At 44.9% G+C, this 26585-nt stretch overlaps 1 protein-coding gene across 4 annotated transcripts in view; it reads left to right on the top strand.

Annotated features, from left to right (window-relative positions):
- ABL1 (ABL proto-oncogene 1, non-receptor tyrosine kinase) overlaps nucleotides 1–26585 on the top strand; it is a 133001-nt gene that overhangs the window by 88487 nt on the left and 17929 nt on the right. For all 4 annotated transcript variants that reach the window (XM_060154047.1, XM_060154049.1, XM_060154048.1 and 1 more), the window contains exons 2-4: nucleotides 15035–15208; nucleotides 15756–16051; nucleotides 23069–23341. In XM_060154047.1, coding sequence (XP_060010030.1) covers nucleotides 15035–15208; nucleotides 15756–16051; nucleotides 23069–23341 — 743 coding nt within the window. The remainder of the gene's footprint in view (nucleotides 1–15034; nucleotides 15209–15755; nucleotides 16052–23068; nucleotides 23342–26585) is intronic.

Genomic DNA, 26585 nt, shown 5'->3' with positions numbered 1-26585 from the left:
TCCGCCGCCGGGCCTTCCTAGGCCTCGCCCGCCCGCCCGCGCGCGTTCCCTCCTCTTCCTCTCCCTCCCTCTCCCTCCCTCTCCCTTTCTCGCCCTTTCTCTTTCTCACTCTTTCTCTTTCTTTCTTTTTCTTTCCCTCGCCCGCCCTTGGGCGCTGCCGCGAGCCGGGAGGGTGCGGGGCTCCGGCCCCCGCGCACTCACCGCGGCAGAGCCCATGTCGGGAGGGCGAAGTCGCGGGCCCCGGGCTGCGGGGCTCTGCCCGAAAGTTGGGGAAAGCAAACTCTACAGGCCTGAACGGCCTTGTGAGCCCACGTTGTGGAATTTCCACCGTTAATTAGGAATTATGTGTCAAAAAGGTCAACCCATGTTTGTGAAACATATGATTTTCATTAAGTCTCGTGTACAAAGAGCACACGGCTCTACCATTTATGGATACAGAATTTCAAGTGATCTTCCTACTCCCCCCCCCCTTATCTACGGACCACGAAGAGGTCTTAGGAATTCTCTCACTTTTGCGGGGCGAAAAGAAAAGTTACACCGCATTTTAAGAGGGTATTTTGAATGAGTCCAGGGTACTTGGGAGGGAGGAGGATAACCTCCTGTTAAGTTCCTTCGGTAAAGCCTCAGAGCCCGGAGCGGTTCACTTTCGCCCTCTTTCCATTCTACTCTCCTTTTCTTCTCTAATCCCATTTTTTTCTTTCCTGTTTATTTGTCTTTGTTTTCTGTCTTAGTAAGGTGACAACTGAAAAAAAAAAAAGCGCCAATTGAGTATGATGAGTGGACCTCATTTTGTAGCTTCAGGGTGAATCTGAAATTTATCTGATTTGGGGACTGGTCATCCCAGACTGCTTGCTTTCAGCAGAAAGGCTAATTGTACTTCAGAGATGTAATCCTGCTTGCATTTGTTTGTCATTTTCATTCAGGACTTGAAATAGGAATAGAAATGTAAAGCTCATTTTAGAACGAGTAGAATTTCTGCTGCCGTAGTGCCATGAAGTTTTAATGTTTTTCTTTTAAAAATGAAGGCGAAGTAAACGGAGGCCTTGTTAATCGTCTAACCTAGTTTTCTTTCCAACTTTTTGACTTGAGGGTCTGCCTGAAGTCACATACATGTGCAGCTCAAACCATAAACTCCAGTGATACAGGTGCCCCTCTTGCCGTGAGATGTGTATATTGTTAGCCCAAGGTTAGTCCCTTGGAGAAGATGCATCCAGATGGAGTGGGCTCACAAAATCTAGCGTTTAGAGGGGAAGATGGTTTATTTGTCCCTAAAAGTTGGCATCTGAGCAGCCAAAATCATCTTCAGTTAATATGTTGCTTACTTTCCAAGTTGCTCAAAATTCTGGACACATTCTCATTTACATCTGTAACGAGTTAGTGTTAGGCATTACCATCTCCATTTTGCAGATGGATACTTAAGGCAGAGTAGATGAATGGGCTTTTGTAACTGCAGTGATGGAAGAAAGGTTAGGTCACAGTGATGCTGTGACATTGTTTTGTTTTCCTGGGAGTAAACAGGAGATTTAGTTCTTACCTGGCTAGTCTAATTATTGTTTTGGGGGAGGGGAGACAAAATCCAATGCGTCTTATTCCAGCATGTCTTGAAATAATGTTGACTGTCAAGTCTCAAAAAAAAAAAAATTCTGATTACAGCAGACTGCCTTGCATTAAGGCTTCATCTAGGAAGGTATCACTCTAGGAATTCTTTTTTGTGACTGAGTTTTCCTTCTTTCATTGTTATGGTTAATCGGAGAAAGTAAACGGAATTACTGTTTTGTAGTTGAGAGAATTTAACAAACCTCAGTGATCGTTTCTTAAAGACTGGATGTGCTATTAGTCGCTTGGGAAAAACACTTGCCAACATCTGGATAAGTAATCCAGGCTTTTTGTTTTTACTGACATCCTCAATCAATCAGTCAGTGTTTAATTGACATGCACTAGGGACCCAGGCATCCCAAGTCACGGAGAAAATTGAATATAGTCAAGTTTTCCATTCTATCAGAGAAAGTTCAGCCATAAATGCAACTTGATCACGCATCTGTTGCTACTTGGGCCTAGCTGTCAAAGCAACAATTATTACATGCTTACTGTGTTCCAAGCACTGTTTCAGCATTCTGTATGATTTAATTTGCTTATTTCTCATGATGGCCCTTTGGTTACTTCCATTTTATAGATGAGGAAGCTGAGGCATCTGAAAGTTAGGAAACATGTCTAAGGTCACAGAGCTAGCACGTGGTGGTGCTGGGATTTGAACCCTTGCTGTCTGGCTCCAAAGAGCCCAGTTTTAGCCAGTATATGCTTTACCAGCTGTGACTGTTTATATCCTTTGGAACTCTCTGTGGATGTTAAAATGGTATCTTCAGAAACACTCTAAAGCCTGAAACAAGGATATGCTTTTTTTCTCTTCTAGAAGCCTAATACTGATAAAAATGATTCCCTTTAGCAGTAGATGTATATTAAAATAGCTGTACATCATAAAAAATTCTAAATAGGAGAGTGAAAAGAAAATTCTGTCCTTTATCCAGTTTCCCTACCCAGAAGCCTCACTTGAGTTTCTTGTGTGTCCTTCTAGAAACATTTTATGCATATATAAGCATTTATAGCATTTAAATTTTGTGCTCCAACTTTGTGAAAGTATATGTTTATAGCAGTAACTATTCACCATGACCACATTTTGCTTTACAATCTTAGGTTTACTTCAAGCACTGAATTTTCTGATTCTTTCTTCCCTCTCCTAGAGGTGTGAAAGAAAACATGAACATTAGCCAATTGAATTCTTTTTTTTTTCCGGTTTACTTTTATTTATTCATGTATTTGTGTTTGCGTATATTGTGCATGAATGTTGTACATGGGCATGCTGGTTCTGTACTGTGGAATCAAAAACTAATGTCTGTGAAGTGAACTCTTCCTGAACTTTCAAAATTTATTTTAAGGGCCCACTTTTAAACGCTTCTTTTCAACAGTTAACTTTCTGGTGAATGCTTTATGTGGCGCCAGCCACGCAGATACACTTTTAGAACTTATGCCTCAGAGAAGCTTAAGCTCTCTTTCTAAATACTCTCTTCTGAGGTCATCAGATACTTCCCTTGTTTAGTAACAAAGAAAATCTGAAGCTCTTTCTGTAACCAAATAGAAAGCCAGTCAGTCCTTTTCATTTGGGGTTACGTTGAAATTGTTGAGCATTTATGATGTGACAGTTCTTTGGCACCAAGCACTTCATAGACATCCTCACTTCTCATACCAACGCTATGAGGTTTCTAGAGAAGAGGAGGAAGAAGGGCCCCAGTTCACTTTGGTTGGAAATACTTTTGAATTTGGAGTCAGGCGATCCCAGTTTTCATCTCTCAGCTTTTCTGTTTTCTTACCTCTAAAGACCGAGAGAACAAACATTCTGTCCAGCCCACCTTCAAGGATTGTTTTGAGGATCTAGGAGATGATTCAAGGGAAAGTGTTGAGACCAATAAAGTGCTCAACGTATGTATTTATACTGATGTGAGGTTCTTTTGAGATGTCCTTAAATCAAGGCAGTGTTATGGCCAGGGTATTGCCAAGGTCCCATTCTCACGTGAAGCGCGCAGCTCTGGAGCCAGCCCGCCTGGGCTCAGATGCCGGCCGGGGCCCAGATGCTGGTGACCATGGGCACTCTGCTCTCTGAGCCTGGTGTTCTCATTTTTAAAATAAGGCTCAGAGTAGTCCCTACCTTCTTGAGTTGGGAGATTCACATGAGAGATTTCATTTAAATTGTTTAGCACAGAGCAAGATGTTTGCAAATGTTAGCTGTTGTCATTTTAAGTAAATATTTCACAGTCTAAAATGTTGGCATTGCCAATTTCTCTAATGGCTGAAGTGTGATGGTAGAATAGAGCTAAACCCACCCATAGTTTTTCTTGTTAAGAAAACAATTTGTTTCCAAGTTTGCTTTGATGCATATAATTAATACTCGCTGTCCTTGGTTTTAAGGAAAAGTATCTTCCCTTCCTCTGACGCTTTTTTTTTTAAATAAATTTATTTATTTTTTGCCTGCGTTGGGTCTTCATTGCAGCATGTGGGCTTTCTCTAGTTGCGGTGAGCGGGGGCTACTCTTTGTTGCGGTGAGCGGGGGCTACTCTTTGTTGCGGTGCGCAGGCTTCTCTTGTTGTGGAGCACGGGCTCTAGGCGCACGGGCTTCAGTAGCTGTGGCTCGTGGGCTCTAGAGCGCAGGCTCAGTAGTTGTGGCGCATGGGCTTAGTTGCTCCGCGGCATGTGGGATCTTCCCGGACCAGGGCTCGAACCTGTGTCCCCTGCATAGGCAGGAGGATTCTTAACCACTGCGCCACCAGGGAAGTCCTCTGACCCTTTCTTATTCCCATGGTGAATATTTTAATTGTGGAAGAAAAATCCCATTGGTTCATGGTTGGCATCTTATTTCTTCTCTCTAGAGGCAGTATTTCCACAGCTCCAAACATATAAAAACTGAAAATTTCATACTACTTATTACCTTTATTGCAAAATCAAATAGTAATTTTGCCAGTGTAATCACTGGTCTGAAATAGAAACAGGAAAAATTATTGATGGGTAGGTTTTTAAAATCCATAACATTGTATATAACATGATGACTATAGTTAACAATACTGTATTGTTTATTTGAAAATGGCTAAGAGAGTAGATCTTAAACTTAAAAGTTCTCATCACAAGGAAAGTAATTTGTAACTATGTATGGTGATGGATGTTAACTACATTTCTTGTGGTAGTCATTTCACAATATATACATATATCAAATCATTATGTTGTACACCTTAAACTCATACAATGTTGTATGTCAATTATATCTCAATAAAACTGGAAAAAAGTAAAACCAAAAATATGTATAACAAGAACTGAAGATCAGATGAGACATTGGAAGGATTTAACTTTTCCTCTGTAATGGTGAATCATAATTAAACACCCAGAAGAATGACTTATAAAATAAATTCTTAGGTTAGTTGTGTTTTGTTTTGTTTTGTTTTGTTTTTGCAGTATGCGGACCTCTCACTGTTGTGGCCTCTCCCGTTACGGAGCACAGGCTCCGGACGTGCAGGCTCAGCGGCCATGACTCACGGGCCCCGCCGTTCCGCGGCATGTGGGATCTTCCCGGACCGGGCCACGAACCTGCGTCCCCTGCATCGGCAGGCAGACTCTCAACCACTGCGCCACCAGGGAAACGCTTGTTTTGTTTTTTACTTTTTTTTAGTGGAAAACTTTTAAACCTGTAACAAAAGCAGACAGCATAATGAACTTCCTTGTACTCATCGCCCATCTTTAACATTTATCACTTATGGTCAGTCTTGTTTTCTTGCCTAAACCATTTGGAAGAATAGCTTGCTAGTTACTGACTTTTGCAAGACTAACTTCGTCCTCGGATAATGACAGTTGTTATTCTCTGAAATTGGTTTTCAAATCCTTCTTTCTTTTTCATTCATTCATTCATTTATGGCTGCGGTGGGTCTTCGTTGCTGTGCGCAGGCTTTCTCTAGTTGCGGCGAGCGGGGGCTACTCTTCGTTGCGGTGTGTGGGCTTCTCATTGCGGTGGCTTCTCTTGTTGTGGAACACGGGCTCTAGGCGCGTGGGCTTCAGTAGTTGTGGCACGCGGGCTCAGTAGTTGTGGCTCACGGGCTCTAGAGCGCAGGCTCAGTAGTTGTGGCGCACGGGCTTAGTTGCTCCACAGCATGTGGGATCTTCCCGGACCAGGGCTCGAACCCGTGCCCCCTGCATTGGCAGGCGGATTCTTAACCACTGCGCCACCAGGGAAGCCCTCAAATCCTTCTTTCTTAATCCACACCTTCGATACTTTGTGATACTGTATGTTGGGTGGTGGTGATAGAGAAGACAGACAGAGGGGAGAGATACAGACAGACTGGGAGACAAAGACAAGAAGTCAAGATAAGAGGGAAAGAAAGGGTGGGGGCTGGAACAGGGGCAGAGTGGGGATGGGGGTTGGCAGGGAAGAGATCCAGAGATGAAAAGGAAAAAGAGCCAGATCGTGAGAGAGCAGTGCTGGAGACTGAGTGACACCGACAGACTGACAGACAGGTGGCTTGTGGATGGGTAACTGGAGGGAGAGCAGGTGAGTCACTTCACCTCTGCTTCCACTTCGTGCCCTCTCAACTGCACTCGGTACTAGCTGTTATTCACTCACGTTCAGTGACATAAACTTTAGCCTTATTACTCTTAAATTCTCTTTGGAGACCTAATCCTTATCAGTCTCACCAGTCCTCAAATTTACCTGATAGCATTGTACATTGAATACCTTAAAATTTAATTTAAAGGCAGGCCATGAGTAGAATTAGCCATTGCTTTTTGGAGCCAAAATGCCTGTTTGGGGGTCATGTTCACTTACTCCAGTTAGCAATAGGAATAATAATGGCTAATGAGACCTTCTGGGGAACTTGCCTGCCATTGGGCAGCCCCTTCACTTAAGTCGGGTCTAAACTGGCCCAGGAGCCTTGATGATGCTTCAGAAGAGAACAGGCATTGTGAAATGAGTGCTTTCAAGCCATCCCAGGCCTGGCAGGCAGAGGGGAAGGCTTTCAGTCTGTTGCAAATGGCCTGTGACAGAATAAAAATGCTTTTATGGTCAGCAGGCTCACTGTGGACAGTTTGCATCTGGGCCAGTGCAGGGATTCATGGAACCTTTCTTCGCCCACAGACAAGAAGTGTGTGGAGGCATCGGATCTCACCGGGTGTCTGCCTGTTAGGAGACTGTAACAAATCCTATTTCTTTTGAAAGCACAGAGAAATGTACTTTCCTGTTACATCTTGTTTTAGGATCTTAGCCATGGTTTACATTCCATTAAAAAGTTACTGTATTTCCCAGATCTTTATAAAAGTTTTCCTGGTCAGGTTGCATTTGCTTTTCATCTTTACTGTCTGTCATTTCTGCTTTTCTTAATTCAGGTTAACAGATAATTAAGGTGCACTCTTCAATCATGACTTAATATTTTTACCTTCTTGCTAAAGACAAACAAGTACAGGGTGTTCTTACACCTGAGTTCATTTTAAGAAACACTGCGCGGTGGTGCTGTATGTCCTGCATTGCATTAGGCAGGTGCTGAAGACTCTGATAAGAAAGCTTGGTCTCTGCCCCAAAGGAATTCACATTATTGTGGTAACAATAATAAGAGAAGGAATAATTATCCTGTAGTGCAGTGCCCTGGTGCCAGGTACCACTCCCGCATTTGTGCAAAAATTCTCTGCATGCAGTATGCGTTGACCCCTCCTGACAGCCCAGCTAGGTTGAAACCATCGTGCAGTTGAGAAACTGAGGCTCAGAAATTAATATCTTAAAGACATGGTGGGCTGAGATTTGAACAAGGCTTGTCCACCCTGGAGCCCAGGCTTACTGTACTGCAAGGGACATGGGAACAGATTCCTTACTGTGTCCCTATCAGACACCAAGTGCTCCCCAGATGAGGTGAAGGGGAAGTAGTCAACGGGAGGAGAGGCGGTAGGGAGGCAGAAGGACCCGTCAGAGGTTTCCTAGAGGGCGTGAGGGCGCAGGATAGGAGTGGGCTGGGAAGGCATTCCAGGGGGAGTGACTGGCCCTTGTCCAGGTGCACACAGCTGAGGCAGCAGCAGGGAAACTGCAAGGCATTTGGGGAGGCTGGGTGAAGAGTGGGTGTCGGCGGGGGGAAGGTGCTGCTTCTGGAGCGCCGACTTCTCCTGTAGAGGTGGTGGCAGTAACAAGCCCCGCCGTTTTCTGAGGGCCCGTTTTGCTCGCTAGGAGCAGTGTCGCCTGCATTATGGGCAAACTGCCGCTATCCTGCGAGGCACATGATAGCACTGGTCCTTAGCACTGTTGCCACAGGTGACAGCGCTAGTATTGATAAATGTGACTAAGCGTTGACAGGCAGAGCTGCCTCCCAAGGTTTCTGTTCTGCCTCTTGGCCAGCAGCCATCTCAGTGGGTTTTAACAGAAGAGTGACTTGGTCAGATCTGCATTTTAGAACGACTGCTCTGGTGGCAGTGTGGAGGTGGAATGAAGGGGGGGGGGTCGAAGGGGGAAACCAGTCAAGGGTGTGGTGGGGCGTGGAAAGTACGGGACTGATCAGAGGTTTAGGAGGGAAGGTGGCCAGGCTGTGGGTGTGCACTTACTGGGATGAGAGGGGGAGGGGGTGTGTGTGAATGATGGGGTTGAGAATGGTTTGAAGACGGTAGGGTCTTATTTTACAGTGGTCTTTATACTTCATTGGCAGTAACTGTAGACTTCTTTGACAGTAGATTCTTAGAAGGTGACACAAAATTCCTTTTATTTTTTTGCTTTCTGGTGGAGGGAGGGGGGCAGGGACTGTGTACCTTCAGAAGGGAGCACTGTGTATCTGGACTGCCGATGGGGACAGAGGTTAGGATGGAGAATTCTGTTTTCTAAAATTGGCTAGGAACATTATAAATATGTAAAAAGATTCCCAGACACAGTTAGACCTTGGGCTAATTTAAATAACTTTGTTTTTTAACTTTTTATTTTTTAAAGGAGATTTCTCTAAGAAACCCATTCAATTTATTACCTACAATGCCCCTAAGTGGGAAGTAATACAACTGCATTTATCTAAAAAGAAAACTGAATAATGCGGGCTTTGAGCTAATTTATTGCAGCGCCCTTTCTACGCCCCTCTCCCTGTCAGGTTACTGGGGTTCTAGTGAACCAAATCTGTAGTGTAGCAGTTGTGAACCTGCAAGGCCCTCGGGGTCTGGCGTGGAATTCGGAGCCTCCATGTCCTTGGATGGAAAAATATTAAAACTTTATTTCACTAAACATAACTGAAAATCAGTATATTATTCTTTTGAGAACGTAGGTAACAAAGCACAGTAATATTAGCAGTACTTGTGACTTTGCCACCAGTAGAAATCAGATATTTTCATATCATGTAACAATTGTAATTATTACTTACACTCATCACCACTTTGAACTGACAGTAGCTACTACTAGAGCTTGTTATTTAAGGTGTTAATAAAGGAGCATATATTTAATGCATTAATAAAGAAGCACCGTATCACAAATTACTTCTTTAAAAATATTTTGAGGACTGTTTCAGTAGAGTTGTTTTCCTTTGCAGTGCTGCATATGTATTTGATGCAGTTACAAACTGTATTCTGAGAAGGAGTCCCTGGGCATCACCAGAGGGTCCACAACACAGCCCAACTGAAGACCCCTCCCTTAGCAGCCTTGATGTGTCAGGCTAGCCGTGGGTCCCTGTGTTAATAACCCTGCTTCTCTTGCCAGGCACGGTCTCGTTCAGGGTCCACCTCCTTCCTACTGAGCTCGCCCCCCTCACAACTCCTGGCCCTCAGTGTCCGTGTCCTTATCAATTAATCCGCAGGACAGTGCCCATCTTCTATTAGACTTTTGCTTTGAGGGTGTGTCAGTTTTCATGAACTGTGTTTCTCCCACAAGGAGCAGAGGCTGTGTGATGATTCCTTGCATCGTTACCACGTTGCCCTACCCCTGCTCCCCAGCAGCTGACACAGTGTTTTGGGGCGCTGGGAACATTTTGTTCAGAGTGAGAACTTAATGCCAAGGCTATATTCAGCTAAACTTGTTTTTTTTTTAATAATTTTAACTGCTCCGGGTGAGGGTGTAAATTACAAAATAAAGGACCATGTAGAATGTAGATAAAATGGCTTTCATCGAGTTCAGATTGTGGGAAATAATACTTTTCCTCTAAGCTCATATCATAAAAAGTTGTATTAGACTGTTAAATAGTCTGAGCGTGATCTCATCAGCTGGAACCGAGTATGAAATAAAACACGAAGGCTTCCTTCTTTTCTGAAGGATCTGTTTTATAGATTTTTAAATTACAGAGATTCCTTGAGCTAGAGCATAATAATGCAGGGCCCACAAAGGAAATGAGACTGAAGCAACCAGGGTTTCAATGATTGAATGTGAGCAAAAGTGAAGGGAATGTTTATCACCCGCGACACGCCCCACCCTCGCGCCCCTCCCCCACCCTGAACCCCAGTGAGAGCCCCAGTGTGGATAGTAATGACTGCCACGGAGCTGGCTGCTCTCACTCGAGAAGGAACCGTGACCTTGGGCACGAGCGCCAACAGGAAGGTAGGAAGCTTCCCAGGGATGTTTTTCCTGGAGGTGAAGTCTCCCCTCCCCTCCCCTCGGGACTGCAGTAGCACATTACTTCCTCCTGCTTTTTGCCAGTGGCAGCTCCAGCAGCAGCCCCTGAAAGTCTAGACAGATATGCCATATGGGAGAATCTTTTGTAAACATTTTTGATCAGTGACTCACAACTTTAAGAAAGGATTATCTTTGTATAAAATGCTCTTTAAATTGTACTTTAAAGACCCAAGCTATTTTCTTAGAATACTGTCCAAATAAGTTAATCACGCACAGATCCAGTGCGTTCTGTGGCATTGTTCTTACAGAATTTTCAGTTTGCTATTCTCATGGTTGGAGCCTTAGCTTTTTAGAGCTTTGGAGGCATGTTTTTAGATGGCACCATTCTTGGTGTATGACTTTTCCTGAGTTTTATTGGTGAGTAGGAACCTTTTCATTAAAGATGTGGTGAAATAACAAAAGGATTTTCAATGAGATGGGAGACATTTTTGAAGATATAAAAAATATTTTAAAAATATAACTCAGGATGCTGCAGAAAACGTTAACTAAACTTTTTAAGAATAATAGATGCTAAGATTCCTTTTTCCATTGGCAGAACAGAAGAGGGGAGCTGTTTGGGGCATCCTTTTTTAATGAATCCTTTGAGCTTCTTTTAGGGGGTCTAACCTGGGACTGGCAGGAAGTTCATGTATTAAGCAAGGAAGATTTAAAGTACATTCTGCAACTTTGGCCTTGTAAACTGTGATCATTTTTAAGGTTGACAAGCATAGTTCACTGTGAAATGAAGCAAGGAACTTGGCATTTATACATTGTGAGTCAATTTTGACATCAGCCTGGATTGGGAATTCACTGGAAGGTTTTGGTGTTCGACTGTAGCTATACTTCAGTGTCTCGATCCAGAGGCAAGCATGAGCAATACTTCCCTTTGGGCTTTGGCCATTAATTTGTGGAATGGAGCAAGAATTGGAGAGGAAAATTGAAAGGCTGCCTTGGATTTCCTGACGTCCTGTTGAATCAAAAAGCTGTGGGAGGCCCTTTCCTTCCTGACAAAGGCCTCATCCCCTCACATGAAATTCTCAGCATCTGTCTCCACGTTAGGGACAGTCCCTCTTTAACCCATACTTTTAAGTCGACAGTCACCCCTGAGCCAGTATCTGTGTTCTGCCTATTCCAGGTGTTTTCCAGGCTACTTCCCCTGATTATGTAACTTTGATCAAATCCAGATGCTGCAGAATGTTTGATAGAAGAGGTCAAATGGCATTTGAGAAGAAAAGCATTTCTGTATTCATGACTTTGCTTTAATTTCCTGTGTAGGCCTGGTCCGCGCAAGTCGTGTGCTCATGGCCACGAAGTTGGGACACTGGAGGGGAATGCACACATACTTTCTCAGGACAGCTTGAGGAGATTCCCTCCCCACCCTGTGTGCTTTTTCATGTTAGATCAATTATATAAGTGTCCGCTGGCTTCTATGTATGACAGGTTTTTTTATTTTTGTAATTGTTTTCTGATTATAAAAACAATCCACGTTCATTGTGAGACATATGCCAAAATACAGAAAAGAATAAAGAAAACTTAAAATGTTCGTAATCCCACCACCCCAAGTTAAATTACTGTTAATGGTACTGTTAACATGCTACCATGCATTAACTACTGTTCACATTTTGATATAGTTCCTTCTGGACTTTTTTTCAATTTTTATGAAATGGGGGATTGTTATAGTATATTTCCAAGTTATTAGATATTTTTTCCAAAAATATTTTGAGTGGCTTTACGAATGTATACTATTTTATCGATGGACCACGAACTAACTTATCTCGTGTTGCTAAATACCTTTATTTATTGTGTACCTTTCCTTTTCTGTGCTGTTATTGTGTACCTTTTATTTATAAATACCTTTTCATTTATTTATTTTTATTTATTTACCATTTTATTTATAAACACCTTTATTTATTGTGTACCTTTCCTTTTCTGTGCTGTTACTTAAAAATCAGTATATACAAATCATTGTGTGGGTCTCCTGGGATAAATTCCTAGTAGTATGTCAAAGGTGATGGAATTCTTTAAAGACTCAGTTCGGTTCACATTTCCAGTTTTTCTCCTAAAATGTTACAGCAATATCTGTACCAACTATTAGCATTGTATGAGAGTGCCCATTTCATTGAAGTTTTACCCTGTTAGCCTCAAGAAAATGTCCCTGCCCAATTTCATGGAGAATTTGCATTTCTTTGATTATTAGGAGGGTAGACATGCTTTCCGTGTTTAACGGTAATTTAAATTTCCCGTGTGCTGCTTATTCATAGTTTTGGTCTATTTTTCCATAGAGGAGGGTTTTATCTTTTCCTTTTGATATGCAAGAGTTCTTCTATGTTAAGAATCCTTTGCTTCGGACATATATACACTACCAAACGTAAAATAGATAGCTAGCGGGAAGCAGCCGCATAGCACAGGGAGATCAGCTCGGAGCTTTGTGACCACCTAGAGGGGTGGGATAGGGAGGGTGGGAGGGAGGACGCACAGGGAGACGCAAGAGGGAAGAGATATGGGAACATATGTATAACTGATTCACTTTGTTATAAAGCAGAAACTAACACACCATTGTAAAGCAATTATACTCCAATAAAGATGTTAAAAAAATAAATGAGTAAAGAAAAAAAAAAAGAATCCTTTGCCTAATAATTTAACTTAATATCGACGTAACGACAGTAGAAGCTCTTTTGACTTGCTTTCACCGAACTGACTTGCTGAAGCGACCAGCGGCTCGGCTTCCTTCATAACACATGCCTCTCTGGTGCCCACGGGGTAGGGCAGCCGCTCCACTACCACACATTGCTCCCACCACCTGAGTCACAGCCACACCCAGAGCCACTTGTGTTTCTTTCTACACCTCTTTATTTCAGATACACTTGTTGCTTTAATTACTTGGTTAATATGCAACCAGTGAAATCCAAATGTGAACAGAGATTTGTCTCTATGAAAATTTAAGTGAATGTTTTAGATAGCCTCTGTAAATGCAGGTAACTTTTTAAAAATTGCTACAGGACTAGGTGTGAGTGACACACCTATAAACATTGGAAGGGGTTGTACTGGGATGACATATCGAATGGCTCCAGCTGCTTCTTCCACCTGTAGGAAGCTGAAGTGAGATGATGCATTATAGGTAGGATGGTAAGACAACATCCAACTGTAAACACGTACCCACACTCAAAAGGACAGTCCTTGGCCCTGTCGTCAAGACTAGCAAATCGGTGTACATTCAGGTGGGGTTAGGGGATCACAGATTTTAATTTTCAAAAATTCCCTGCTTTGACCAGGTTTTTTGGTTAATCGGTCAGTCTGTGATCACGATGGCACTAGATACACTTTTAGAGCTGCTGTAAGTAAGTACTCAGAGAACAGGGCCTAACGCATCACTAAGCCTTTTGCACGTTCTAGGAAATGGTAGTGTTACAAGATGCTCTTCCTTGAAATTATCTTTGCCCTCAAGATTCATAAAACGAAATTACCAAGCATAGTAGTGACGTAATTTGGGATTTTCTCTTTTAGAAAAACAATTCCTGAAGGTGCACTATAGTCAGTAGTACAAAAGCTAGAATTGAGAGGCCTTCTTATTTATGTTCTATTGGTTTATTCCAAAGAGATAGTTTAAAGAATGTTTGTTTCTGAAAGTTCTCCAGTTGTGTTTCCGGAAGTTTAGGCTAGTCTCTCAGATGTATCAGGTGCCTCCAGTGTCTGTTTTGAAGTGAGTACTGCAGAATCACGCCCATCCCTGAGCTGGGTGTTACTGCCCAAGAAAAGATGTTTGGGGGTCCTCTAAATCCATAAAAAGGGAAATTTAAAACAATTTTGTTCTGTTGCCATTTATGTTTGGTGTAAACAGATGGTAGGTCTTTCCATTCTTCTCAAATTAGAATTTTCCCCTTTCCCCCTTTTTAAAAGTTTGATTTCTTAGCCATAATATTCTATAACTGTTAAGATCTACTTGGAGTAGATTTGCTGGTGTGAAACGACCCATGGAGAGTTTGAACATAGTTCAAAAAAAAAAAAAGACAAGAAAAAACTTCAGGAAAAAATATTGAAGTGTATTTAACCCTGTAGTGAGTAATAGTCACACATTCCTAACGTAAAAGATGTAGATTGGTTTTCAACCTTTAGAATCTACCTATAGACAAAAATGAAAGACTTTATTAAAGAATAGAAGAACAGAATTTCTTTTACACAAAGTGGAAGAAAATGTAAAGAAGGCCGTACTTCGAGTGTAGAGGGGGGAAAGCTGGAAGGAAGGGTAGGATGTTAATATCCTTATCTTGTGAGGTAAATAGTTGAGAGATACGGTCTCTAGCAGGAAGAAAAAGAAATAAAAGTGTAAGTCTGTTACTGAAAATGCAAAGGTGACCAGTAGAGGCTGGTGCAGGAGAGATGGGTATAATGATATAGCTTCTGTTCAGAGAGATGGAGGTGGTCACCAAGAAAACAGCTGTTGCCTCTGGGTGTAGAGGGGAGTGGGATGGAAACTGTTTGTCCTTCATTATAAGCTCTTCAGCACTATTTGACTTTTAAATTATGCACGTTTATTAACTTTCCTACATTTAAAAATGTTTTAAAGCAAGAAACTTTTGCTCCATGTTATAACATAAGCAACGGCAAAGACGTGTGAGGATGGACTGTCTCTATTTCTAGTTGAATTTTTTGAATTAGTAAACTTAAAAAGTTTAAACCATTTGGGAACGGTAGTTACCACTCCGGAATGTAAATATTTAGGGTTTTTCACAAGATTTGGGAAAGGAAGAGTCCATTTTTTTAAATCACCTTTCTGATTAATAGATAATACGTGCAGATGTTAAGAAATGAAATAAATTAAGAATATATATAATGTTGGATACACAGACTTTTTTGCTCCTGAGAATAAAACTTTCTTCCCTGTTTCTTTCTTCTGTTTCTCTCTTTCTCTTCCAGAAGCCCTTCAGAGGCCAGTAGCATCTGACTTCGAGCCCCAAGGTCTGAGCGAAGCAGCTCGTTGGAACTCTAAGGAAAACCTTCTCGCTGGTCCCAGCGAAAATGACCCCAACCTTTTCGTTGCACTGTATGATTTTGTGGCCAGTGGGGATAACACTTTAAGCATAACTAAAGGTAAAAGATCTGTGGGCAGCTGGTGATCGTTGCAAGAGACAGAAATCCGGGGAAGCCGGACCCGGACTGGCTGCCCCTTTGCTGGCGGAAAGAGCAGCTTTAGTTTGGAATGCAGAGAGACCCGAAAAACTAACAGCATCCTTACAAGCGTCACTTTTCCTTAAGGAGAAGAGTTCCTGCATAGTTCTTGGCAAAAACAGAGCTTTCCCTATTTTATATTGAAAAAGACATCTGGACCAAACACTGAAAACACTTTTTTTTTTTTTTTAAGAAAAAGTATCTTTCCACTAAAAGCTTCCTTATATTAGAAACAAAGCACTTGAGTAATAGATTTATAAAAACTGAGGCTATATATTTATCTGCATATTCAATATAAACAGGAAGCTTCATACTCATACGCTTGTAAATACATATATTTATGTGGACTTGTTAAAATGAAATAGGTATTTAGGAACTTGGAGATCTTTAGTAATCATAGAAGAGTACATGAGAATGAACGAATTAGCTTCTAAAACTGATATGTCTGATTTGGTTCTTTTCTTCTAAGGTGAAAAGCTCCGGGTCTTAGGCTACAATCACAATGGGGAGTGGTGTGAAGCCCAAACTAAAAATGGCCAAGGGTGGGTCCCAAGCAACTACATCACGCCAGTCAACAGTCTGGAGAAACATTCCTGGTACCATGGGCCCGTGTCCCGCAACGCCGCTGAGTACTTGCTGAGCAGTGGGATCAATGGCAGCTTCTTGGTTCGGGAGAGCGAGAGCAGTCCTGGGCAGAGGTCCATCTCGCTGAGATACGAAGGGAGGGTGTACCACTACAGGATCAACACTGCTTCTGATGGCAAGGTAGGGGGCCCCAGGCAGGGGAGCCGATGGGCCAGGGTGGGGACAAGAGGTCCTGCCGCTAGGTTGATAAGGTTTTGCGACAAAGCTCAACCAAGAGGATGTTTGAAACAGCAGGCATCATCCCACTAGCCTTGTTAAAGACCCTCCGTTGAGGACCGATCATGTGACATTACAAGTCCACGGGCTGATGTGGTTCTCTGATTGTCCTGCTGGAGTTTGGTTATCAGCAGGTTCATAAGATAAGTGGATCGTCTGTTGGGTTTTGGATGTATTTCTTACACTAAGACTCTTCCTTTTAAAAAAAAATCTCTTATATGAAAGTAATTTATCCTAAGTGAGGAAAATTCACACAATAGATGGTTATTTTTAAAGTGAAAGACCACCTTAATAGCACCTCCCCAAAACAAGTCTGGTACGTGGCTTTCTTTCTATAGATAAAATCACATTTGTGTGTGTGTGTGTGTGTGTGTGTGTGTGTGTATAATACATATATACACACAGTTTTTAAACAAAAATGGGATCACGTCATACCCGTATATTTCCAAACCCGAACTGTAGTTTTGTAAAGGAGTTGATATATATGGTTTTGTGGTCATCATATAAACAGTCATTAAGAGTCCATGAAGGGAAGGGAGAAATTAACATGTACTGAGTTCCTACTGTTTGCTGGGGCATTTTTCAACCTTCATTTCTTTTAAACCTCACCTTAGTCCTCAGGGCAGATACTGCTTTCAGCTGCATTTTTGCATTAAAGAAATGAAGGCTTAGAGGGATAAAATTTCTTGCTGAAGATCACATAGTGAGTAATTGATGGGAACTAGGCTCCGATTCCACTGTCTGCTCCGCTGCACCAGGCTGTCGTTGAGGGTGCAGATAGGTGGATTGTCGGGATGGGCCCAGATGGTGTATGTACTTTTTTAATAATATGTAATGCATGCACATGGTTTAAAAAAAAAAAATGAATTGCCGTGAAGCATAATTCTGTCTCCTAATTCAGTTCCCCTGCCCAGAGGCAACCGCTGTGACCAGTTTCTCCCAGAGTTCCCCAGTATATATATGTTTATATTCTTTAAAAAAAACACAAACGATGCATAATCTGCACTGTTCTGCATCTTGCTTTTCCCACCTAGTAATATATTTTGGAGGTTGTTTTATGGCAGCACATTTAGAGCTGCCGCATTCTGATTAATGACTGCCTAGCGTGGATGGACCATCATTTATTTAAGCAGTCCCCTGCTGGCCGACTTTTAGGCTGTTTCCAGTCTTTTGCTATTATAAATAATGCTGTTGTAAAGTGGATTTCAAACCTTTAAAAAAAATAGCCCACTGTAAAAAAAAAAAAAAAAAAAGTTTTACATCACCATCCAGTACACACACTAGGAACAGAAGGTTCATGAAACCCTACTTACTCTTACTGTACGTAACGCATTCTGATACTTTATATACCATTCTGTTCTGTTTCATTGTTTTTGAAACTCCTGGTCATAATGCACTGAGTTTATTTCATAGACCCACTGGTGGGTCACGACTGGCATTTTGAAAATACACTGCACATACTTCTTTGAGTACAGTCCAAGCATATGCAAGGTAAGTTGCTAGAACTGATTGGAGTTTATGTGTATTTAAAGCTTGTGTAGATATTGCCAAATTACTTTCTTTAGAAATTGTACAGATGTGTTTTCTCACCAGCAATGCTGTGAGAGTGCGTGTTTCCCCTTCCCCTCAGCAGCAGTGTATTCTCAGACTTGTAAAAACATCCCTGTCACTGATTGGTGAAGATGGTATCTCATTATGTTTAATATACCTGTGCTTCCTATGCCATTTACTAAACTCATCCTTTCCTGTGTATTTGAGGTATACCAAATTTGCATATGTATTTAGGTCTGCTCTCTTCCATTGGTCTGTCTTTTCATATGCCAGAATCAGACTTTTAATTGTTATGGCTGTATAATATGTCTTAATATCTGGTAGGGCTAGTTTAGTTCCCTTATTTTTTTTTTTTTTTTTTTGGCCGTGCCATGCGGGGGGGCATGCAGGATCCTAGCCCCCCCACCCCCCAATGACCAGGGATCGAACCCACGCCCCCTGCAGTGGAAGCGCAGAGTCCTAACTACTGGGAAGTAGTGGGAACTCCTGGGGACTGGGAAGTCCCTAGTTCCCATTTCTTAATCTTGCTAGCATTTTCATGGCTCTCCTCACACATTCATTTGTACCATACAAATGCGCGATACGTTTCTTTTTTCGGTGTTCTTATCTGTTGTTTTTTCCACATGTCTCAAAGTCTCCTGGCTAGAGTCCTTATTGCCAATATCTGATCCTTTTCGTCATTGCACATGTCTTTATACCAGCACTGTAGTCTGTAGGACGGACAGCATAGTCTGCCTTTGACGTGTGACCAGAGGTCGGCCTCATCAGCGTGCTTTTCAGGTCACTGTTCTCATCCCCGATGCGAAACTAGGTCCTCCATTCTGGGGGATGTATTCCAGGGTGCTGGGCCCTTTGAAACCTTGGCTTCAGACCACAAGGGTGCCCTTTTTAGTGAATTAGAACAACAGAGTGCACCGCCCACGAGGGAGGTGATTTCTTGGAGCTGACAGCTTGCTTCCCATCTGTGCTGTTTATCCAGGGCGAGCCCCGCTGCACCACGGTAATCAGTTGAGGTTTGTCCTGAACAGGATAATGGTTCCTTTTCCCTGGAGTTGTTTAATCAGCATCCTTGGAACGGATGCAGGCAAGCATGATCTAGTCTGACAACTCATTAGCTGGGGGTTGGTCTAAAATATGGTTAAAACGGGGAGAGCAAAGCCTACGTGGACACATGATCTGCAGAATTTGAGAGTCATCTGACGAGGAAGCTGAGCCCTCTGTCTAAAATCTCATGTGTGCCAGGTGGTTCCCTTCATTCCAGGTAGAGCACAAGGAACCCATTTGATCAGGCTGTATCCGCTACTCATCAAAGTGACCTGGGCATCTTGCCCTCCTCCTTCCCTCCCCGGCAAAGACTCTCCCTTCAGCTGTCCGAGCACCTGGAGATTTCTCAACCCGTGGGGTCATCAGGCCACGCTCGAGGGGGCTCTGTTGGGTGGGATTATATTCCTGGAATGAATGGAACAGTGTCAGAATCGGGAAGGGGGGGTATTATAACGACGCATGGGACAGTGTGGCCTGGCGTTGAAAAAAAGCTGCTCACATAGCAGAGCTTTGATGCAATCCTTTTTGGATTTCGAAAGGGAAAATTTAAAGTTTGGTGGGAGGAATAGGCTGGGGTTGAATAAGTTTTAATTCTTATTTTCAAATTAGCTAATCTTTAGAAAACAACTGAATTTAGAAGATTCTTCTCTAAGGCCCCAAAGGATTTCTTTCTGCCTCCACCCTCTTGGCTCTGGTTGACCTCCCTCCCATGTTTCTGAGCTTTCAGCAGCCGTTGTCAGTTGGTCAGTCAGCCCGGGGCCACCGGCTCAGGGCCCAGAGCCTAGGACTCTGGGAGTTTCAGGCTAGACTCTTGAAAGCACCATACCAAACTGAGCCATTGCTGTTTCCTAGGCGTCCCGAGAGCCTTAGCGGCCCTCAGACACCCTGGGATTTGGTTTTCATTCTTACTGCTTTCTTAAAGTTTGGAATCCTCTGCCAATGTGGTGGAATTAAAGACTGATTTTCCTCCTCCACCACCCACCCCCAGTCGTTCTTCACTTGTTGTGGTTATTTGTGCCTGCATATATGAACCTGGGTGGGATGCCGCCACCAAGCCCCACGATTATAGCCCTTGATAGTCTTTCCTGTCCTTCCTTTTCTCCAAGAGATGCAGTTGACGTTGATTTTCATGGTCTCCTAAAGTGACAGGTTTGAGTTGACAGGAGTGGAATTCGGGCATCAGCTTTAGCAGAGGTGGCGGGACACTGGTCAGCAGGTGCAGGCGTCTGGTGAAAAGCCTGCTAAACCGTAGCTGATCTTCCCTTGTCGAGGAGACCGGGAGCATTATTACTAAGTACTGCTTCATTATTAAACACTGCCTTCCTGCTGGTATTTGAGTAGCTTGGAGGTTGGTTGGGGGGTGGGGGTCACTTCCTGGCCTTGCAGCCGGTACATACTACGTCCCAGGTGGGACTCCAGGGTCTGAGGCAGCCAAAGGTTGCACACGTCCGATAAGCCTGTGAGTCTGGCTGTCAGGGGGAAAGCTGTTTCTGGTGAGTTTCTTTGACAGGTCGTATCTTTCGGGTCCCTGCGTGATTAGGAAGAGGCACACCCTGGCTGAGCACCCAGGGTGTTTATGTAACTGGGTGCATAGCATAATGACATGCCATTCATAACACTAATTTCACTTTCTTCTGTGAACATGCCATGAATTCCTGATGAATTCCAGTTCGCTAGCAAAATGCTGCTCCCAAACTAGCAGTAATCAGAAGGGAGCCACCAGACTTGACTGTTAGAAGATGGCTGCGCAGTACATTTAAGGGAGTTTCAATATTTAACGTGTTGGTATGTTGGTATTTTATGTTGAAAAATGAACTAAGTTTGGGGGTCTGTAAATTTACTTATTGAAAAAGATGAAGTTTGCCCATTCAGTGAAACCTCCCATAACTCTGAAACCTCTAATAAAGGAGCCTGAGAGGGAATCAGCTGAGACCAAGAACAAACTCTGCATAAACTAGGGCTTCCGGGAGCCATTAGCATTGTGGGCGGTTGAGTGAACTTAATCTTGGGGCTGGGGAGTGCTCCTTTCAGGCTGACGGGGAGAAGTAGGTAATGAGCCTTGCTCCCAGGCGACCTGCCCCAGGAGCCCAGCAAGCGAACCAGGCTCTTCCGCGTGTACTGCGCCCGTGATTTCCGGGGGGTGCTGTGGCTCCAGTGGGCGCCTCCTTGGAGTGGGCTTCCTCTCCTCTCGCCCCTTCTTAGTAGGAAGCGCGCCCACCAGCTGAGCAGCCAGAGAGAAGAGGGCTTGGAGCGCCTGCAGCCTGTAGTGAAGCAGTGGGACAGCTGTCTTCTCCGGAGAGGGGCGAGGACTTGGAACTCTCCCTGCATCCCCCACTCCATCATCTTTGTGAATTGCACGTGCCTCGGTGACTAACACCAAGGAGAGTGCCGTGTTGTCCCCGTGCGGGCCTTAAGCTAAGAGCAGGCCCGGCGGTGCCCGCCTCTGCCCACCACCCCGACCCAGCCCCCGGCACGTTCAGGGGCCTGAGTGAGTGAGGCTCATGGCCTCTCCCTTGAGTGGTTCACTTAGAGGTCTCTCCTCGGTGCCCTGAGGTCTAAAAGTAGGGCCTCCTCGCGGGCTGCCTCCTCACCCTGAAAGGTTCTGCCGTTGTTCAGAGGCACCGTCTTCCAGAGGGACGAGGTCCCCAGGGCTGCAGAATCTTTCTGGACAGTTCTTGGGTTGCTCAGAATTTTATTTTAGTAGGATTGCTACAGAAAGATTGTAAATTATAAATCTCTAAGCCAAAGTTTGCCATTGACCTGCATGATTTTTAAAAATTTGTCTGTCATCTCCCCAAGCAAAAAAGGAAAAAAAAAATCTCCTGTTAAAGACTCCTGTTTACCCTCTTGAGACTTACAGATGGTTCAGATTGTATATTTGTTGTTATTTCCTTCTTCTGAAGTATTTTTATTATCTCCCATTGCAAACATGCAGAAGGTAATGGAGCCACCATCGCCAGCAGCCAAGGCCTTGGCCCCGCCAGATGTGTTTCAGGCTTTTTCTTCCTGTTTCTTTTTTTTAAGTAGTAAAAGATATTACAGCTACAGCTGACTGATCCTGTCCCTTTTTGTCCCTCTGGCCTCAGGCATCACCACTGTCCCAAATCTGTTTCCTCCTTCCTGTGTCTTTGCAGTTTGGGCACGTCTTAAATGAACACCTAGTCGTGATTCTTAGTATCCTTTCCACCTTCAGCGATCATGGGCTGCCCTTAGTGAGCCAACAGATTCAGTTATGTGCGTGGAGTCCAGATGTTCTATGTGAATTTTAATGTGAATTGGTTTTGGTAAGGAAGTATCCCCTCACCACATCACCGAACCAAACAAAAAGGAGAGGAGAAGAAAGATAGCCGTCACCATCCACATTGTTGCTCTCTGCCGGCCTGCACCCTTGCCTTCCTCCCCTTCGCAGCGTCCACACGCGAATGACCCAGGGAGGGGCTCCCTGCACGGGTTCTCACCTGCCGTAGGTCTCAGAGACTCACGTGCACTTGTGTCTCATATCCCTTCTCCTGACTTCCCTCTGCTGGACGAGGCTGTACGGCCTCTGTGCGGCTGTCTCGGTCCCCACCCTGTTCTGGGAGAGCGCTGGCGGGGGCATCTCACGTGGGCATACTGCTGGGACTTGCAAGTCTTGCCCTCTGATGCTTCGTACTCAGCCCAAATCGAGGGAGCAGGAATGAGAAGGAGATTTATGTTTTATAGTGATTTTCATCTCTGATCACTGTTTAGTTCTAGATAATGATATCATTATAGGTTTTAGGTAATAATAATTAAAAATTACTTTCTTTTCCAGTCAGCAAATGCTTATTAAGTTCTACTCTTTATTAATTTACTCAACAGCATTTATTGAGTACCTGTTATGTGCTCATTTCTTGTTCTGGACATTGGGGATACAGGATAAAAGCAGACAGCTTAGGGCTCTGTTCTCATGAAGCTGACATTCTAGTAGCTGGAGACAGACAGTAAGCAGGCAGATCAACACAGAGTTGTCAGTTAGTGGTAAGTGCAACGCAGAGAAGTAAGACAGGTGATATGATGACTAACTGGTGCCGGGTGATGACTGCACATTGGGTGGTCAGAGACTACGTCATGGACATTTACGCTGGGCTCAGAATGGTTACAGAGAGCCAGACATGTGACTATTAGGCCAGTGGAGGAGGTCACGGAGGAACACAACATAAGTGGTTTTCTGAACACTCGGCCCTGTGTGGAGAGTCGTTTATCTGAGGTTCTGCTGTGCATTAAACTAAGGCTCAGCGAAGCTGGCCTCCGGAGTGGTTGGCGTGTGTGTCGCTCTGTGGCTGAAGGCCGTCCCTGTCCCCTCAGCTCTACGTCTCCTCGGAGAGCCGCTTCAACACGTTGGCCGAGCTGGTTCATCACCACTCAACGGTGGCCGACGGGCTCATCACCACTCTCCACTATCCGGCCCCCAAACGCAACAAGCCCACCGTCTACGGCGTGTCCCCGAACTACGACAAGTGGGAGATGGAGCGCACGGACATCACCATGAAACACAAGCTGGGCGGAGGCCAGTACGGGGAGGTGTACGAAGGCGTGTGGAAGAAGTACAGCCTGACGGTGGCCGTGAAGACCCTGAAGGTAAGCCCGGGACCGCCCAGCTGTCCGTCCAGTGAGAGCCTCGCTGCTCACAGCGCCTCAAGGTGGCGCACCACCTCAGTTCAGGGTGGCCTGTTGCCCGCTGGGGCGCAGCAACGCCTGCCTGTGCACGCAGCCCGGGGCCTCACTCTGCAGCTCGAGCCGGCTGTGTTTCTGTGTACGGGTTGACTCATCCTCTTATTCTCAGTGTGTTTCCACATATGCCGAGAGCTGAGGAGTGCTGTGGGTCTTTTGGTGTAAAAAGGTTAGTCACTTGGAGGAGTTTTTCACTCTGTGGCAAGGGTGTTTTAAAGCCGTGGGGTTCTGTGCTGTTTTGTTTGGCATTTGGATCGCTTCTTACTGAGTTAAGAGAAGGCGGGGGGGGGGCGGGTCTCTGAGTTGTAGGAGATGGAACCAAAATGCATTTGACTCTTCTGTGGATTTTTGTTGGTGGGTTTGAGAGGCAGGTGCATTGGGTGTTTCTAGCACGTTCCCATTCCCCAAATCGTATGTCCAGACTTCTGGAAGCACAGGCGTGGGCTGCCTCCTCTAGGAAGGCACCAAGGAGACATGGGGGCTTCGCAGGGCCTCGGATGCTGCCTGCCCGCTGTCCATCACCGCGGCTTCCACTCTCAGCTGACGCCGGGCGTTTGTAGTCTCTAGCGGCTGTTGGCGCGCCAAGGGAAGGAAGTTCACTTTGCAGGCCTCGCCTCCTTCAAACCGTGAGCCGTGGTGTTAGCTGTGGTGAGAGTGTCCCCTAGTGTTGCCCTGTGTGGCTTTCGCTTGCTTTAAATGAACTCCCATTATGTTGACCTGTGCACAGAAATTGAGAGAGGGAGCCCCGTTTCGCAGCCGTTAACAAAGAAGCAGAACTGAAACACCCACCACTGGGAAAAATGAACCTGAGTGTGTGCGTGCTCCTTGAAGGTCGGTCAGGTGCACGCAGCCAGAAAGCCCGCCTTTCCGGACTCGGTCATTTCCTTGCTGCCCTCACTCAGAGGCACCATAAAATGGAAATTGTGATTTCTGGTTGATAGGAAGTGACATTTTAGAGAAACGATTGCATTCTTTAGTCCCAGAAACCAAAGGTGGCTTCCTGCCCTTCATGTTGACTGTGTCCCCTTAGCTAGCTTGGTCCTTGGGGCAGGACTGATGCTTGGGGAGGGGGGTGGGGAATGGTGGTGGCCTGGGTATTTCGAGGACCCCCTGGATATTTTCCAGATAGGCTTTTCTTTAACTTAATAAGCATTTATCAAGCTCCTCACTTTTATTTGCCAGACCCTGAGCTTAACACTGGGATTTTGGAAACAAATTGGACAGAGTGCTTCACCTCAGGCTAGTCTAGGTGGTTAGAATCATCTGGTTGGTAGTAGTCTAGTTAGTAGGAGAAACAGGCAAGTATGACCATAATTGCGGTGTGGTGTGACAAGGGCTGTGTTAGAGGCACGAGCTCAGAGCTGTGGCACCACATGGGGACGAGAGGAAGGACGGGTGAGCTCTGCTCAGCAGGGAGAAAGCAGTACGGGAGTTGTGAGCGGGGCGAGCAGGAGTTGGCCAAGGGAACGGGGCCAGGAGAGGAGAGTAGAGGGCAGAGAGGGCTCGCCGAGTCACAGAGGCCTTGAACCCGGCTGAGGAGCTGGGACGCTGTCCCGGAGGCAGTGGGGCGTGTTGAAGGGTTTGACGTTCGGGAATAAGGTGGTCGGATTCGCTGTTCTCGGGGACGCCTATGTTGGCGAGCCCTCGAATGAGCTGAACAGCCATTGCCCCACTTCCCAGAGCCCGGGCCAGGGCACGGGGAGGCGTGCGCTCCAGTGTCCCAGGGCGGCACTCGGCCGAAGACCAGGCCCAGGGAAACTGGGCCTTGACCAGCTTGCAGAACTGTTAAAGGCGCAGGCGCTACCCACACGTTTGCCAGGGTTTGCAGAAACAAAACAAGAGTAAAAGCACAAAATACAGTAGATAGCAGTCCAGGAAAGGCTTGTTGGAAAACTTTAAGAAGAGGTAGAGGGCTTCCCTGGTGGCGCAGTGGTTGAGAGTCCGCCTGCCGATGCAGGGGACACGGGTTCGTGCCCCGGTCCGGGAGGATCCCACATGCTGCGGAGCGGCTGCGCCCATGAGCCATGGCCGCTGAGCCTGCGCGTCCGGAGCCTGGTAGCTGATGCTGTGCTGTTATTTTCCAAATAACTGAAGAAGATGATTCTAGAGGAGGGACCCCGTGGAGCTCGGCGGTGGTTTTTTTTTTATACCAATACATCAGAATTATCTGGAAGTGGGTGCCTTCTAGAACACACTTCTCTCATGATGTGTTATTAAGCTTTTTATTATACGTTTAATTATTTTTCCTATTAACTTATTAACTTGTGATCCCATAGTTCATTAAAAAAATTACAGAATATAGTAGCATCGATTTCTGTGAATAGTCACTCCAAGTGGTAGCTAATTAGGGAAAAGGGAATGTGTCATTTTCTTTCTTTTTTTTTTAACTTGTGAACGTGGTTCTTTTTTTTTTTTAATTTATTTATTTTTGTCTGTGTTGGGTCTTCATTGCTGCGCGCAGGCTTTCTCTAGTTGCAGCAAGCGGGGGCTACTCTTCGTTGTGGTGCGCGGGCTTCTCATTGCGGTGGCTTCTCTTGCTGTGGAGCACGGGCTCTAGGCACACGGGCTCACTAGTTGTGACTCGCGGACTCTAGAGCGCAGGCTCAGTAGTTGTGGCGCACGGGCTTAGTTGCTCCACAGCATGTGGGATCTTCCCGGACCAGGGCTCGAACCCGTGTCCCCTGCATTGGCAGGTGGATTCTTAACCCGTGTGCCACCAGGGAAGTCCCAAGGGACTGTGTCATTTTCTAGAGGTATATTAACCCAAAATAAGGTACTGAGCAACTGCTAAATAAATTATCCCTCCTTCCACCCCACCCTGCACAAAAAACATCTGTACAGTATGTTTCCCACTTGGCAAATAAGATTAGTATCAACCTTTGGGGCGTTCATCTCCACTACAGACGCTGAGAGTTCGAGTGGGTTCCATGTAGCAGTGATGGCTAACATTTATCGATTCTTACTGCGTGCCGGAGTCTGAGCGCTTTAGGCTTTACATAGAGCATCTCATTTAATCCTTCCAGCCACCTTAAGAGAAGGCTACTGATGTTACCACCATTTAAGGCTGAGAAAACTGAAGCAGAGAGAGGTTCAGTAACCGACCTAGCGTTAGTTCCATGGCAGCGGTGACAGAGCCAGGATTTGAACCCAG

This window comes from Lagenorhynchus albirostris, chromosome 7 (genome assembly GCF_949774975.1).
Source record: "Lagenorhynchus albirostris chromosome 7, mLagAlb1.1, whole genome shotgun sequence".
In the NCBI taxonomy this organism is placed as follows: domain Eukaryota; kingdom Metazoa; phylum Chordata; class Mammalia; order Artiodactyla; family Delphinidae; genus Lagenorhynchus; species Lagenorhynchus albirostris.
Note: the sequence above shows the minus strand (reverse complement) of the source record. Positions and strands in the feature narration are given on the sequence as shown.